The sequence below is a fragment of the Gavialis gangeticus genome, unplaced genomic scaffold (assembly GCF_001723915.1).
Source record: "Gavialis gangeticus isolate Ggan-Ray unplaced genomic scaffold, GavGan_comp1, whole genome shotgun sequence".
Lineage (NCBI taxonomy): Eukaryota > Metazoa > Chordata > Crocodylia > Gavialidae > Gavialis > Gavialis gangeticus.
Window position 1 is genome coordinate 8,102,982 of NW_017729011.1, and position 15,135 is coordinate 8,118,116.

Here is a 15,135-nt window from a genome sequence, read left to right on the forward strand (position 1 = left end):
CTGCTGCCATACTTGCTAGTCTTCCTGTGCATCAGGATGGTTCATTCCTGCACTTTCAGAAAGGTTTCTTTAAAATACAACCAGCTCTCCTGAACAGCTTTCTCCCTCAGATTGGCCTCCCAGGGGATCCTGCCCACGAGCTCCCTGAGTGAGCCGAAGTCTGCTTTTCTGAAGTCCAGGGTCCTTATTCTGCTGCTCTCCATCCTCCCTTTCCTCAGGATCCTGAACTCAATCATCTCGTGGTCACTGCTGCCCAAGTTTCCGTCCACTCCTACATTCCCCACCAATTCATCCCTGTTTGTGAGCAGCAGGTCAAGAAGAGTATGGCCTCTAGTTGGCTGCTCCAGCACTTGCACCAGGAAGCTGTCCCCAGTACTCTCCAAAAACTTTCTGGATTCCCTGTGCACTGCTGTATTGCCCTCCCAGCTGATGTCAAGGTGATTGAATTCCCCCATGAGAAACAGGGCTTGTGGTTGGGAAAATTCTCCTAGCTGTCTGAAGAAAGCTTCATTCACCACTTCCTCCCAGTCTCGTGGTCTATAGCAGATCCTCACCACAGCATCACTCATGTTTCTCTCCCCTCTGACTCTAACCCAGAGACTTTCAACAAGCCTGTCTCCAGTTCCATACTGGAGCTCCTGGCTGTTACTGGAAGGAACCTGCAAGCTGTGGTTTCCACAGCGCCAACCCTGGACCTGGGTGGAAGCGTCAATGATGAGCGGTCCTGCCTGGACAGAAACCACACAGGTGCAAGCAGTGGCTCTGGCATTGTGACGTCCTCCAGCCATTTCCCTGGGTCTCTTAATCTGCCTTCTCTTTCTTACTGCTCTTCTTCCAAGCACACCTTCCTTAGCGAACTCACCGGGAAGCTGTCCTGTCCATTGCTTGTTGTCCCCAAAGGATTTCTTTTTTTCCTGCGTCCTCATGCCAAGCTGAAAGACTTGCCTATCAAAGGGGTGGGGGGCAGGAACTGGCCTGCAAACTGCTTACCCAGTTTGCAGCCCCTGTTTGCTGGCTCCCTGGTCACTGGCTGGGCCAAACCCCCTTCCCCCATGGGGCTGGGCTGCCCCTCTGCATGGCGAGGTGGGGCCCTGCCATGCCCACCCTGGGCACCGGATTGGGTCTATTGGCCATATCCAGCCTGCAGAGGGGTTGGGAACTGCCCATCTAGCCCGCTGGCCAAAAATGTTGAGCAACATTAGTCTACATTAAGCATATAATATTGGCCTCATTGCCCAGATACTATAGTTGTTGACACAATATACATGCTTATGCCCACAGCCAAGCACCCTTCATTCTTACATATTTGAGCTTCTGTGCAGAGGTCTCTCTCTCCCAGGGGCTCTGTATACACGGCTCATTAAATGGCCAACTAGCGCAAATAATCAGCAATGCTTGCTCATGCCAAAAGCTGTTAGGATTGGGAGTCTGCTGTGTTGCATTTGAAGAGCCCAAGGCTGCTTTCTGTTTTACCCACTCCAGTTCCCTTCAGTAAGACCCAGCTCCTGAATGTCAGCCAAAAGTGTCCAATAGCACTTCAAGTCTCATGTGTTTTCGAGAGGACTGTAGTCAAAGATAAACTCCCACAAAGTGGCTGTCATTCAGAGCAAATGTGCACCATATGAAAGCCACACTGTGCTTATGCCCAGAAGGCCCGGGTTCAGGGAAATGCAACACCTGGAACCGTTTTCTACTATTTTGAACGCTGTTCCAGTACCGTATCCCAGATAATGGACTTGCCTTGAGAGTGCTGTTTGAATTGTCTTTGTGCCAAAGCAGCTGCCCTGAAATGTAAGTGGTCAGTATAGATAGAGAAGTGTGATAGGTAATTTTCACAAATCTTGGTGATCCAGAGATGGATATTGGGGCAGCCTGTGCCTCTTTGAACCTTGTTCGGGCTTTGTTACACCTTATGCTGTAAGCTGAACAAATGTTAATCAGCTTAGTGTTGTTCGGCTTAGTGAAGCAGTTGCATTTTAAGTGAAAAACCATCTCTGACTGTCCTTCACCTGCACAGCTGTGGCTTGCCACTGTGGACTGAGTGAGCATGAGCAGGACTAGGAGCTAGGGGCAGGACCCTCTCACTGCTCCCACTGGGCAGACCGAGTGCTGCAGCTCTGGAGCACCCTGTGGACACAGTGCCTCCCACCACTGCCTGGACTGGCTCATTGCTTGAGCTCTGAGGGGCCTGATCCTTTTTTTCTCTGGGGCCCTCTCCCCTGTGCTGCTTTGGTTGGGCTGCCAGCCAGCCAGGCACCACCTCAGCTCCGACAAGGATCGGGCCCCTCAGGCAGTGACTGGCCAGCTGGCAAGTCACCTCCCCCTGTGCCACCTCTGCCCAGGCTGCTGGCCAGCTGTGTGCTATCTGAGATCCCAAAATGATCAGGCCCCTTGGAGCTCAGGCGGTACCTGGCTTCCAGCTGTGCAGGGGAAGGACAGCTGGAGATGGTTTTCTGCCTTAAGGTGTGACTGCTCCACTAGGGCAAACAACACTAAGCTGATTAATATTTGCTCGACTTACAGTGTAAGGTGTAACAAGGCCCTTCATTTCCTTTCCCACTCAGCAGGACAGGAAACCTTCTGTATTTCTCCTTTTGGATGATATCCCCCCTGGTCAATAGCCCCCTCTAACTAAACTGTCACGTCAAGTGAGTGTGGTGGCCTCTGTTCTGTCCTTAGTAAAGCATGATTCACATCACAAAGCCACCATGCCCTGGCATGGCTTGAAGCTGTGCTCGGGAAGAATCCCAGACCCAGTGCGTGTGTAAGTACTGCTTACCCTAGAGACACAGGGTGTTTGCTTTCTGCTTTGACTAAACTCACAACTGTAGTAGTCCCTCGCATTGCATGCATGTGCGCGTTGGTTTGTTGTGAGATAGCTCCTCAACCAGCATAAATGGACACAGATCTGGTGATTTCAGTGGAGCTATGCTGACTTACAGTGGCTAAAGATTTCACCTTGGGTTTTCTTTGGCTAGACAACTTCAGATAAGAGGGCTTTCTTCATTATGAAACAGAAAATGGAGGTGCAAGTCCCAGTGGTTACTGCACTTCATTCTTTTTTATGGGAGGAAAAAAAACCCCAACAACACACGAAACCTTTTACAAATCACATCCTGGAACTATCAAAGGGAGATGGGAGGTAATGTTTTCAATGGCTCCAGAGTTATTTAGGAGCAAAAGTTTCATTGTCAAAAGTGATTTAGACTTTCAAGAGGAAAACATTTCTTTCTGTCCTTGTAATCCAGTATTAATGAGACTTAGATTCATAGACAGATCTGTGGAAGGCTTCTGAGCTTCCTAAAACATTTCTGAAAATAGGATTTGGACTTCTAAGTCAATTAGGCCCCTGTGAAAATGGCATCTCTTGTCTGTTAAGCATCCAAATAATTCAGGACTAAAATAGCCTGATCTCCAGCTCCCAGGCTCGCACACAGTATTCAAATAAAGCTGTTTACAAGCATATGATACAGAGAGAGAACAATATAATTAAACCCAGCAAGCATGCAATGAACTGGAGACAGAAATGAGAATGTGCTGTGCCAAGGGATGCGCCAGGACCAGAACCTTCCATTTCAGCAAGCTCTGTGGCTCCACAGATCGATTGCCTTCTAGGTAGCTTTTTTTAAGAAATTCAGAGATCTCCAGGCAGAATTTATTTCTGCAAAGAGAAATGGGTTGGGGATCCCTGAAGTAGAATCTATTTTTTGGTCAGAAAAAAAATCTGCTCATTTTGCTAAACCACTGAGAAAGGAACAACCACAAATGTCTAGACCCTGATCCAAACAACTGTCCAGCCATGTGGCTTGGACTGGGCTCTTTTTTTTTTTTCCCCCCCTTTGGTCCCACCGATGCTGCATGTCTGTTGTCTTGGTTCCATTATCTTACTGAATGATAAAATGCTCGCAGCACAAAGGTGCCCTGCTCACATCAGTTGACCAAATAGAAATTATTCTTTCATATGGAGGGCATAGAACACAATTATTTGCATTTCCTCTGTGCTATGGTATCCATCCCATGGGGATTTGTGTTATTCATGCTATTGGTTTTCTCTTAGCTGAGGAAGCTCAGCTCTTCCAGGTGAGTTATTTGCTTTCTGGTCTTGGTTGGCAGTAGCTCTGCTCAGCAACCTGTGTTGGCTGACCCACTTGGGGGCTCTCCACAAGTCAAGATGGTTCTTCCAGTCCAGCTGCTTCAAACTTTTTCCCAAGGGGAGCAAGGGGAACAAACACAGCTGAGAAATTCATCTCTGGTTTGTGCTCTCTTTTCAGGGTTGTCCGGGGAGACGTGGACCAATGGGGCCAAAAGGAGACAAAGTGAGTAAACTGGAAAATGCATGAAGTTTGTTAGATGTGGTGTAGATCCCAAGAGCAGTACAGCTCAACCATTCCTCCTAAGAAGAAGGTGCCTGTACATTTCTAAAAAGACCAATACCCCTACTGGCCCAATACTTGGATTTGGAAGGGGACAACAATACCACAATTTTGACTGGATGTTTTAGGATGAGATTGGTGTGTACGTTTTGAGATTTTATTTCTGTACAAACAAGTGTCTCAGCTACTTGCTTTACCTTGAACCACCACTAAATGTCAAAGGGAGGTTGGGATTATTATCTCCATTTTACATTCTAGGGAAACTGAGGCACATAGTGGTGAAGTGACTTGACTTGCCCAAGGTCACCTGTCAGGACAGTGGCAGAGCTGGCCATCAAACCCAGGTTCCACAAGTCTCTGCCCAGTGCTCTGTGCACAGGTGATCCTAGTCTTTCAACTACAATAAATTATCGTGCTTCAGGAGTAGCCTCTCAGCTTCTGCTTGACTTGCAAGGTGAATGTATCCCTCTTGATTTTGTGGAGTGCTGTGTATCATTTTGACCACTATGAAGGGCCTATGAAGGGAGACTTTAGCCACTGGGCAAGATTATTACAAATGTGTCATTGATAAAGATGCCCAAAAGTTTGGTTGAGCTTGGAAGAAGTGGACGTTGCTCCAGCACTGTTGCACATGCTATAGTTTGCTTCAGATTTAGCCTCTTACAAATCACTGCAAGGAGGAGGGAGCATTCATATGCATTTCCCTTTCACCACTCCAGAGAGGCTGTCCAAAGGTTGTGTCCTGGCACAGCACCTGGTGTTTCAGCTTTAGACTCCAACTTCAACGCTTGGCACTGTTAAATCCTAGTCTTCCTGACTATCCAGTCTACTCGTAGTGTTTCCCATGATAGCTTTAAATGACCATGCCTTTTCTTAAAAAGGAAGTTACATGAAAGGGCAGTGCTTGAAAATGCAGCCAACAAGGCCACAAAGGGATGTTGGTTTTTCAGATGTGGCCTACAATTTTGGCTATTCTGGTACATAGATAATAGTGATTTTGCTGCTTGATATATTTGAGCTAGCGTCATTCACTGTAGTTTATCTGTATACCTAAGGTGATATATACAGCACTTGCAGTGTCTAATAGATGCTTTGAGGGGTGGCAAGGGGTATAGTAATTTTATTGAGATCAGTACCTCTTACTGTGCCACTTTGGAGAGAGACCTGGGCAGAGCGGTGCAGATGTCACATGCAGTACTAGTCTGGCCAAGCTGCAGGGAAGCTGTGCTGCCTGATGGACACAACACTGGACTTGAACTCAGGAGACTTGGATTTTTCCATTGGCCTGCTGGGTGACCTCAGATAAGTCAATCCAGTTATCTGTGACTCAGTTTCACAATCTGTAACATGGGGATAATTTTACTAGCCTTCCTTGGTAACCTTGTGGTGTCTCAAAATAAAGCAAGTAGTTCAAAAACCACTCTGGTGTTTGTACAGAGATTCAGCCTCACACTCCATTTATGAACCTGACCTGTTTTGTATGTTTGAGACCTACCGATGGTAAGTGCTGCTTAGTAACTCATGTACAGTTTCCTTCTCTCTGTGTGGGTTGGGTTACATACAGCGAAATACATCTGTATTCTTCACATTTGTTTGTGTTCAGTGCAAGTGTCAAAGTTCACTCCTGATTTTCCCAGAGTGCCAGGGTTGCTCGCATCTGGGGATTGGTTTAACCGCATTTTGTTCTCCGGGCTTGACATCGAAGTTCATATCTGAGTTTCCCAAAAGTTGCCTTTGTAGTTTGGGTTCCCAAATCCAATCCTGGATTGAGACCATTCTTCTCTTTTCAAGGGGCATCCCGGACCAATGGGGCAAACAGGTGTCCCTGGAGATCCTGGCCCTGCAGGCAGCCCTGGGGTCCCTACCATTGTCCTCTGGAGGAATTCTGAGGAGGACCGGCTGGCGTTCATGGTGAGTCTCGGACAAGCCCATCTCAGTTAAAAACTCTAGGAAAACTTAAACTGTTCACTTTTGGGAGCAATCCTGGGGAGAGTGGGTAAGGGCACTGGCAATAAGGCCAAGTGGTTACTTAGCCTAGGCATGTTTATGTCTTGAACACATGTAAGTTGGGTATGTGGAGTTTTGGATTGGTATTCTTTATTAACTGGCTTCTGGTGAGTCCTAAAAGGTCCTAGGATCTTCCCATACACTAATCATCCCAAAGACCAAAGGAGTGAAGAGCTTATCATCACTTGATGCAAAATCTGGGGAGCAGCAAGATAAAATTGTGCTTGCTTCCCTATTAGAAATGCACCAAAGCACAGGTGCCCACCCTTTCTCATCTAGGGGACTTTCATTACCTGGTAGCAACAAGAAGCAATTCCTTGCCTATGTGGACTAGCCATGAAATGCACTGGGGACACAGCCTTCTTAACAGATGTGTGTGGGGCAGGGATTGCTAAGGTGAGACAATGTGCTATGTGTTCTGGAACATAGCTTTGATTTGCTATAACTTCACTGGCAGACTTCCTGCAAGGGCTTCACCCAGGAACAGAGAGACGTGTTTTGCCAAACAGCAGGGACAGGAGCAGGGGCAGTTTTCCCCTTTCACAAGCCCAGGTTTTCAAAATACCCTGCCTTTAAATACATCTTTCAGCTTTGCTAAAGATCAAAGCTGAGAGGAGTGGCCGATGGGCTGCACTGGGATTGTTAATCTGTGGTTTTCTATTTCAAGCACTGGGTTGTTGGGTTTTTTTTCTTCCTAACCTACATTCAAGAGCTTTGCCATTAAGGGGGTGGGGGAAAGCAATCCTAATTAAAACCACATGGAAAGAAGAGCAGGCATGCTAAGAGGAAACATGTTCCAAGCCAGTGACAGTTCCAGCTGAAGCTGTCCTAGCATGAAATGGATTCAGTATGTTCTGTATTTATTACTTTTTCTTTATTAGGGTTGCACGCTGCTGCGACATAATGTTAGGAAAGGTATATTAAAAGTCTTTGATGTTTTAATGCTTTTTAAAGCCTCATCGTATTCCCTGCTGGCTGCGATGCATACAGCTTGAATTGCTGGCCAGCAGTAACACATGTTGCTATATCAGAGGCTATGGCAGCCCTTTTTTAATGCTGAGCTAGTGTTCCTAGATGCTTCATGTAATGCCCACAATCTCTAATCTCAAGAGGTAGAACACTGTAATCTCAAGAGGTAGAATTACTGTAAACCTGGCTTTCCAACGAGGTCTCATCATCTCTTTTCAGAGTGGGAAAATGTTAATTGTAGCTCCGTGTTACAGATGTGGAGGCTGGAACCAAAGACTTTGTTGTAAGAAACAGGCCCCATGTCATGTTGGCAAATCAGTGGCAGAACCAGGAATAGGACTATTAACACCTAAATAGTAGGCCTGTGCGAATAGGGAACTATTGGATTCGGGTTTGGATTTGGCCAATTTGGATGCCAGTGATTCGATTTGGAGCTCCGAATTGTTTCCCCACTTTGATTTGGCCAAATCGGCTCTGAAGCTTCGGAGCCAATTTGGAGATTTGGCCATAGGGTATAATGGGGAATCAATTAAATATCTATAACTTTGTTGTTTCTTGTCTGATTTGGATGAAACTTGTGGGGATGGTAGCCTCTGCTGCGAGCATGAAGTCTGCCAAGTTTCAAGGAGGTAGGTACCAGAGTTTGGGGGAAACTGAACCCAAAATTCTTGAAAGCAAAACTCATGTCGTGTATGTGTAAAGCTACAGTGGGGTCAAAACTGCAGGGGTGCTAGCCCCTGGTGAGGCTACAAAGCCTGCCAAGTTTCAAGGAGATAGCTGCAAGGGTTTGGGGGAAACTGTACCTCAAGCTGTGGACAAGCAAAACTCGTGACATGGGTGACACTGCATATGTTAAGGTGCAGCAGGGTGACAGCTGCAGGGATGGTGGCCCCTGCTGAGGCCACAAAGCCTGTCAGGTGTTGAGGAGATTGGTGCAGGGGGGTTCTGGGGCCCTGCACCCCTAGCTGCTGACAGACAGAACTCGTAACATGGGTGCTTGTGGGACTGACTGTCTCTGTCTTGGGGCAGTGGATTGTCTGTATTAATTATTTCCTCTCAGTCTGTGGTTTTGTAGGTGTTGATCCTTGCTCGTTAACTCATTATGTAGTAGCTACTAGTAGCTAGCTACTGTGTATTGAGCTGGTCCCTGAGTGAATCATGACTGATTGGTAACATAGCAGCTTAGCAGCCAGACCTGCAGTAGTTACCCCCCGCCCCCTATGTCCTAAGACAGACGCAGTCCCACAAGCACCCATGACACGAGTTTTGCCTGTCAGCAGCCAAAGGTGCAGGGCCCCAGAACCCAGAAGCCCTGCACCGATCTCCTTGACAGCTGGCAGGCTTCGTGGCCTAAGCAGGGGCTAGCGGGTCTGCAGTTTTAACCCTGCTGCACCTTAACACACACAGTGTCACCCATGTCACAAGCTTTGCTTGTCCACAGGTTGAGCTGCAGTTTCCCCCAAACCCCTGCACCGATCTCCTTGAAACTTGGCAGGCTTTGTAGTCTCAGTAAAAGCTACCACCCTTGCAGTTTTCACCCTCTTGTGACTTAACACACACGTGACACGAGTTTTGCTTTCAGAACTTTGGGGTGCAGTTTCCCAGAAACCCCTACACCTATCACCTTGAAACATGGCACACGTCATGCTCGCAGCAGAGGCTACCATCCCTGCAAGTTTTCATCTGAATCAGCCCAAAGACAACAAAGTTATATAAATTTCATTGATTCCCCATTATACCCTATGACCGAATCTCTGAGTCTTTTCCAAATCGATTCGGAAAGCCTAAAGCTTCCTGTGATTCGATTTGGATTCATAGATTCAGCCTCTGAATCATCCTAACCATCTCTCAATCTGAATCATGATCTGAAGCTTTGCACAGCCCTACTAAATAGCTAAAGAGGCAAAGACATACCCGTGTCCGCTGATAACTGGCTAGAAGACTAGACCTTCTTTTCCCTAATTTAGACCTGGCCATGAAGATCCTACTCATACCTAGAAATGAAGGCATACAGCCTGGAGAAGGCCCCAGTTGTATAAAATGTGGTAGCCCATCTGCTTAGTAACACTGGTAGTTGTGAAGGAATAACCCCTGATTCTCTAATCTCTTTCTTGAATATACAGTCCAGATCCAGGTCTCTCTTCTGTTTTGGTAAAGCCTTTGGTGAGACTGGATTATCATTATCTGAGAGAGTGGCTCTTTTTACATTGCTGTGGTGTTTCCATAACAGCTGTGTTCCTGTGGATCTATGTATTAAATGATATTGGAAGGCTCGTGGTTGCAGAGGACAGAATGTGCTGAGTAATAGGATTATAGGTCCCACAATGAGAAGGGAAAAAGTGGAGGTTCTTCAGTTTCAAAACTCATTACAAAATTTAACTCTTTAACTTAGCTTCCTCTTGGTTCTCTGTAATGAGCACACACTGTGCTTATCCAAGCTATGTCTCATAGGTTGGGAGACAAGGTAGATAGTAGGGCTTTTATTGTAGTTTTGTCTTGGGAAGTAGTCAAATAGTCCTGTCTTTGGATCTATAAACAACCTAGATGTCCAGATGCAGAATTTTTCACTCTTAGTTTATAATCTCACTCATGCTACCCTGAGTTCTCAGTGACCTCCAAAGTCTCCTTTATATTCTGAATCTGATTGTGATGGACAACTATTTAAATATACTTAGGAGTCTAATGCCCACCAATATTTTTAGAGACCTGGGTTTAAATTCTGTGGAGCAGGAACTGTCTTTGTGTTTTGTATTTGTACAGTACCTGGAGAGGCAATTTGATCTGTGACTTGTATTTCAATGGGCCGCCGTAGTTCAAAAGAAAAATGATGATGACAGCACTCGAGTTTAAAAGGCTCCAAACAGTATCTTGCCATGGTCTGGAAATGAATCTTTTCCCATGTTGCGCAACGCTGCGGTGGTGACTAGTTGGCTACACATTTGAGGAGAAGGAAAGTGCAATGGTTTGGGTACAGCCTGGGTAATAGGAGACTTGGGGTTTTTTTCCTGTTGTGCCTCCAACTCCTCTGTGACACTGGGCATGTCATATAGTTTCCCTATGCCCCAGGTCCCCATGTGTAAAATGGGGATTGAGTATATCTCTGTTCCATGGAAGTGGTGTGAGGATAAATAAATTAAAGACTGAGAAGTGCTCAGGTACTAGAGAGTGTTGGGGCCATATAAGTATTTTAGATTGATTCCTCTGAAGCATTTTAATTGTTGACTGCAGACATGCATGGAGCAGTGGTCTGATACGGTAGGATGCATCCTGTGTTACAACAGCAGGCTAGGCACTAGGCAGGTAATTGCATAGGTCCCTCTTGAACTGTAGGATGTTATTGGATTGTGTATTTTGGTGGCTTCATGACATGATTTCACCATCTATAAAGTTGACGTGACTTTTAGTATTCAAACACAGGGGGTTGGGGGCAATAGGAAGGGCTGAAGCAGTTTAGATTTTACAAGGCTTGCTTGTAGCAGAAGCCCTTCCTCATTCCTCTGGCCTTGTTGGCCATGGGCAGGTGTGCACCATAAAAGCCGACACTGTGGGTGCTGAAGAGGGACCAGAGCAGATGTGGCTCAGGAATGCATGTCTGAGCCTGACTGTGCACGTTATGTAGTTAGGTGCTCTTGTGTATATTACTGAGGCAGAAGAGCATCTTTCCCCATGACAAAGAATATCAAAGGGGAAGGAATACATTGGGAACCTGTGGCTAGAAAGGAGTAAGATTATGATTCGGGGATATACCAAGAAACTTGGAGGTCGTTAGGCCAATCTTGCTTTTACTTTTCTGTTAAGAATGTGACAGTGGAGGAAGGGTGAGTGTTTCTAGAGGGGGAAGGGAGAGATGCGTTTGGAGGAGTGGGCTGTAGAAGTGCAGGTGTTTGGCAGGAGATGAGAAGGAAACCTTTAGGCTGTGAGTAGTGCCTTTGTTATTATTCATCATCAGCCAAGCTGTCAAAGTGATTTTTCACATGGGACCTGTTTGACATGCTCAGCAGTATTTCCAGCAGAGAGATTACCAGATCTTTTGGGCCCAGCCCCTATACCAGTATCTGCTTTCCTACTACGCTGTTCCATGGGTGGTGTCATTTGGGCACCCTGCAAAATGGGTCTGGTGAAACGATTGAACTGCTCCACTGTTTGCTCCTGGGAAATGAAGTCTGTCCCTGCCATTCGCTGCATGGCATCAAGATTCCTGCAAAAATCCAGATGTTCCAGTGTAATGCATTTCCACTGCATCTTGGGTGATGGAGAGAAGAGGGTTGTCATTGCAAGAAGTGGTCAGAATTGATCAAAAGTCTGAGGAGTGGAGCACTTTTATCTTCAATGTTTAGGACTAGCGATGATCTGTTACTAATGGAGACAAAATTTTAATGCGTTACAAAGCCATCTTTGTGATGCTGTAGCTCTCTGTTTAAAGATGAGATCAAACCTAAGATCTGGAACCTCTTCAAATTTCGGAGCACTTTGGACTCGTCTGCCGGGACACAAACCTGTCCCTTTGATCTGTGTGTCAGGTCAGATCAAAAAAAACTAGGGACAGTGGGTACAACCTCAAAATGTGCTTTTGGGAAAAACACCCATGTGACCATATGATGAACCCTTTGTTCCCTCCTTATCTGCTGACAAAACTGGTAGCTTTCCCAAGGCTGCAAGTAGTGTTTGTGTTAGGATTAAAACACTGCCAGTGACACCTATTCTGTGCTCTGATCTGCTTTCGAGTTATGCTTTTCTCTTTCCTGCATCTTGTAACACTGCTTTTGTTCAGAGTCATTTTGTATTAAATTTCCTGCTTTGGCCTTGTACACGTGCATTCTGTGTAACATTCCTAAACCTTCACACCTGAACGTATTGCCTGAAGCCATTTCTTCCCAGTCTTTGTGAGCCTGAAGTAAATGTTGGTATTGTTATTGAAGGGAGTACACAGTATCTGTAACAGGTGTCTGGAAATTGGATCTCAAGTGCTCTGTGGAAATAGTGTGTAATGTTGCTCTGAGTGTCTGCTGAGCAAAAGAGGGGCCATTTAAAAAAAAAATAAAAAACTAGGAGCCAGTGACTGGCCCAATGCTTTTAGCTAATTGCAGATGAAAAAAAGCATCTGGGAAAGAGGAAGCTGGGTCCATGAAAGGCTTCACCATTGATTGTACAGGCAAAAGAGATTGAGTAAAAGTCTGGTAATACCGTTATTTCAGCTGTACTGTAAAGGAAGGAAATAACCCGTACCGACATGCGTGCAAAATGCAATGATGCACCCAAATTCCAGAACTGCAGGCCTCATGTTTGCTAATCTCTCTCTCTCAACAGAACATAGAAATGTTCATTTCCCTTCAAGTCTTTTTCAGCGAACACGGACACTCCGCTCCTGTCGGAGGATGCGGCCCAGCGCTCTTTGTGAGACCATCTAAGCTCTCACCTAATTGGTTCTGAAAAGTGTTGTTGCTCAGCATGAGAAAGAGAGAGGACTGGGGAGGGGTAGTGAACAGGGTGACGTATTCGTGGCATTCAAGGTTTTGTTGGCTTTTCGACTGGCCTTTTAGAGTTTCAGCCAAAAAAGCAGCATCTTTGGCCAGCCTGCTCAGCTACTGAATTGGCTTTTAAACCCCACGTTTGATTTTCTTTCAGACCATTGTTCCTTTCTGTTACTTGGCAAAAGAGGTTTTCTGCTATATATGACAGCCTGGCGAATTCCTTTTCCTTATGATTCTTCCCAGTTTTATACCCTTTCTTCACCCCTGAAGCCCCCATTGAGCCTCTGGTTCCAAAGATTTGGACATAGCTCCTTTTGGATCCCTTGGAAGCATAAATTATATTTAAGTGTTGAGAGTGAGTGACATAACTCCACACTGCTACCACTGCTGGACACTGGATCCAGCCAGGCTGCAGCCCTGTGCCTGTGCCCTGCTGTTGGCACAGAAATCAAGAGGGGCATGTGCCCCCCCCAGCCCCCCGGATGCATTGTCAGCACTTAGAAGCATGTTTCAGCCTCCTGTGATGTGGCCTGTTGGTCATTTGCTGGTCAGTAGTTGAGTATTTGAGAGGAATCAGGAGAATGGTAAGGACACATCCAGTGCTTCCAGCTGTGCCATGTGGTTGGGAAAACAGTGCAGTGCTGAGGAGCTGGCAAGTAGAAACTTTAAGGGTCCTGTGTTGGGTGATCATGCAGAACAGTTGTGATTAGGTTTTTGAACCCTCTCCTCTCTCATGCTCTCTCTCTCTCATTTTTTCCAAGAGAAGCAACTGTTGCCATTTTTCTGGCGTAAATGCTGACATTCAGCTTCTGACGAGTGTCAGTAAGCATACAAGGCTTGAATTATTTTCAAAAGGGATCCAGATGCCCTTCGTGGTCCAAAACAGCTTTCTGCCTGGACTATCCCCAACCTTGCAGATAAGCATTCCCATATTGCAGTGGCAGCAGCTGTGAAAATCAAACTGGTTTTATGTTGGATCCGCTAACCCACAGTCTCCCTTGCTGGAAACTGAGTTGTTGTCTGTAAAGCAGCTTGCAGCAATCCAGAGCTGGAAGTATAGGAGCTCACTTATTGAGTTCTGATAGTGCAGGATATTGCAGAAAAGCAATAGCTGCACAGAGCTCTCCTGTGATAAATGCAATGTGTTGCTCCTGCTGCCCATTTTTGAAAGAAAGCTGTCTTCTTCCAAAATAGTTGGTAGAACATGTGTTAAAGAGGGTGAGGGGCTTTTAGTCTGATCAGAATGTGCTGCAGAAATATATATTTGAACATAAATTGTTTCAAGATGACCATCCAGGACTCTGACTTTTAGCAGAATGAATGTTGGATGACTGCTGTGGTTTGGTTGGAGTGCTTTCCATTGAGTCTGTCATGGGACTCATGAGAAAAATAAGTCGCCATAGGGTAGGTGTTGTTTTTCTCATGGACCAAAAACTGTGCAAGTATTGGCCTAGTGGCCATTGGGGAGTTGTGGTGGACAGGTCCTCCTCAGAGTGAGACCTTACTCACAGATATTTTCAAGGGTTGATGCTGGGACTGAATACTGTTGATATTTAATAATGTTTTGGAGAAGGATGCTGGAGAAGTTTGCTGGAGCCTTGGAAGTATCAAATATGGATGAAAAACCATTATGGACTGTGAAAAATTGATTAAAATGCATCAATCAGCAGTGCAATGACTGATGAAAAGTGATATGGACAAGTCTAGCATGATGGCAAAAATGTTCTATAGGTAGCTATATGCCCATAGTATCTGAATCTTAGGTGAAGACCAATATATCAGTAAGGGTGAGGATCTGAGAGGGCCACAGGTTAAGGTATCCACCTAAGAATGTATATCTGCAGCTGGCAAAGGTGACGCAGAGGGCACGTCCACACATGCAAGCATGTGCGCTTGCAGCAGCTCAAATAGAAGCGGTACAAATTTCAACCGGGGCTTTCTGCCCCAGTGCACGTGCTCAGACATACACTTTGTTGTGAAGCAAATTGTGCCACTTGGTGCAAAATAACCCTGCCTAGCTCCTCCCAGATCTCCAGAGGGAGCTAGAGCCCTGGGCCAGTACCTGTGCTGTCCCCAGCAGTATAAAAAGCTGCCCTGTTCTGGCCCCGTCAGTACAAAAAGCTGCCCTGGCAAGTAGCTAAGGGCTACTCGCTCTCAGGAGCTTCTGGGGCCCAGCCAGTTGGTACCTGGGGACACTACCTCTTGTGCCAGCTGGGCTGCTGAAGCAGCCCCGAGAGTTCCCTGCACCCTTTATCCACTGCAGCAGCCTGGCAATGGGGGCTGCTGCCTGGCTGTGACCTGCTACCCACCTGCCA

At 46.2% G+C, this 15,135-nt stretch overlaps 1 protein-coding gene across 2 annotated transcripts in view; it reads left to right on the forward strand.

Moving 5' to 3' along the window:
• LOC109292865 (collagen alpha-1(I) chain-like) overlaps window positions 1-15,135 on the forward strand; it is a 197,747-nt gene that overhangs the window by 76,540 nt on the left and 106,072 nt on the right. For both annotated transcript variants that reach the window (XM_019510486.1, XM_019510487.1), the window contains 2 exons: window positions 4,272-4,316; window positions 6,165-6,284. In XM_019510486.1, the coding sequence (XP_019366031.1) occupies window positions 4,272-4,316; window positions 6,165-6,284 (165 nt within the window). The remainder of the gene's footprint in view (window positions 1-4,271; window positions 4,317-6,164; window positions 6,285-15,135) is intronic.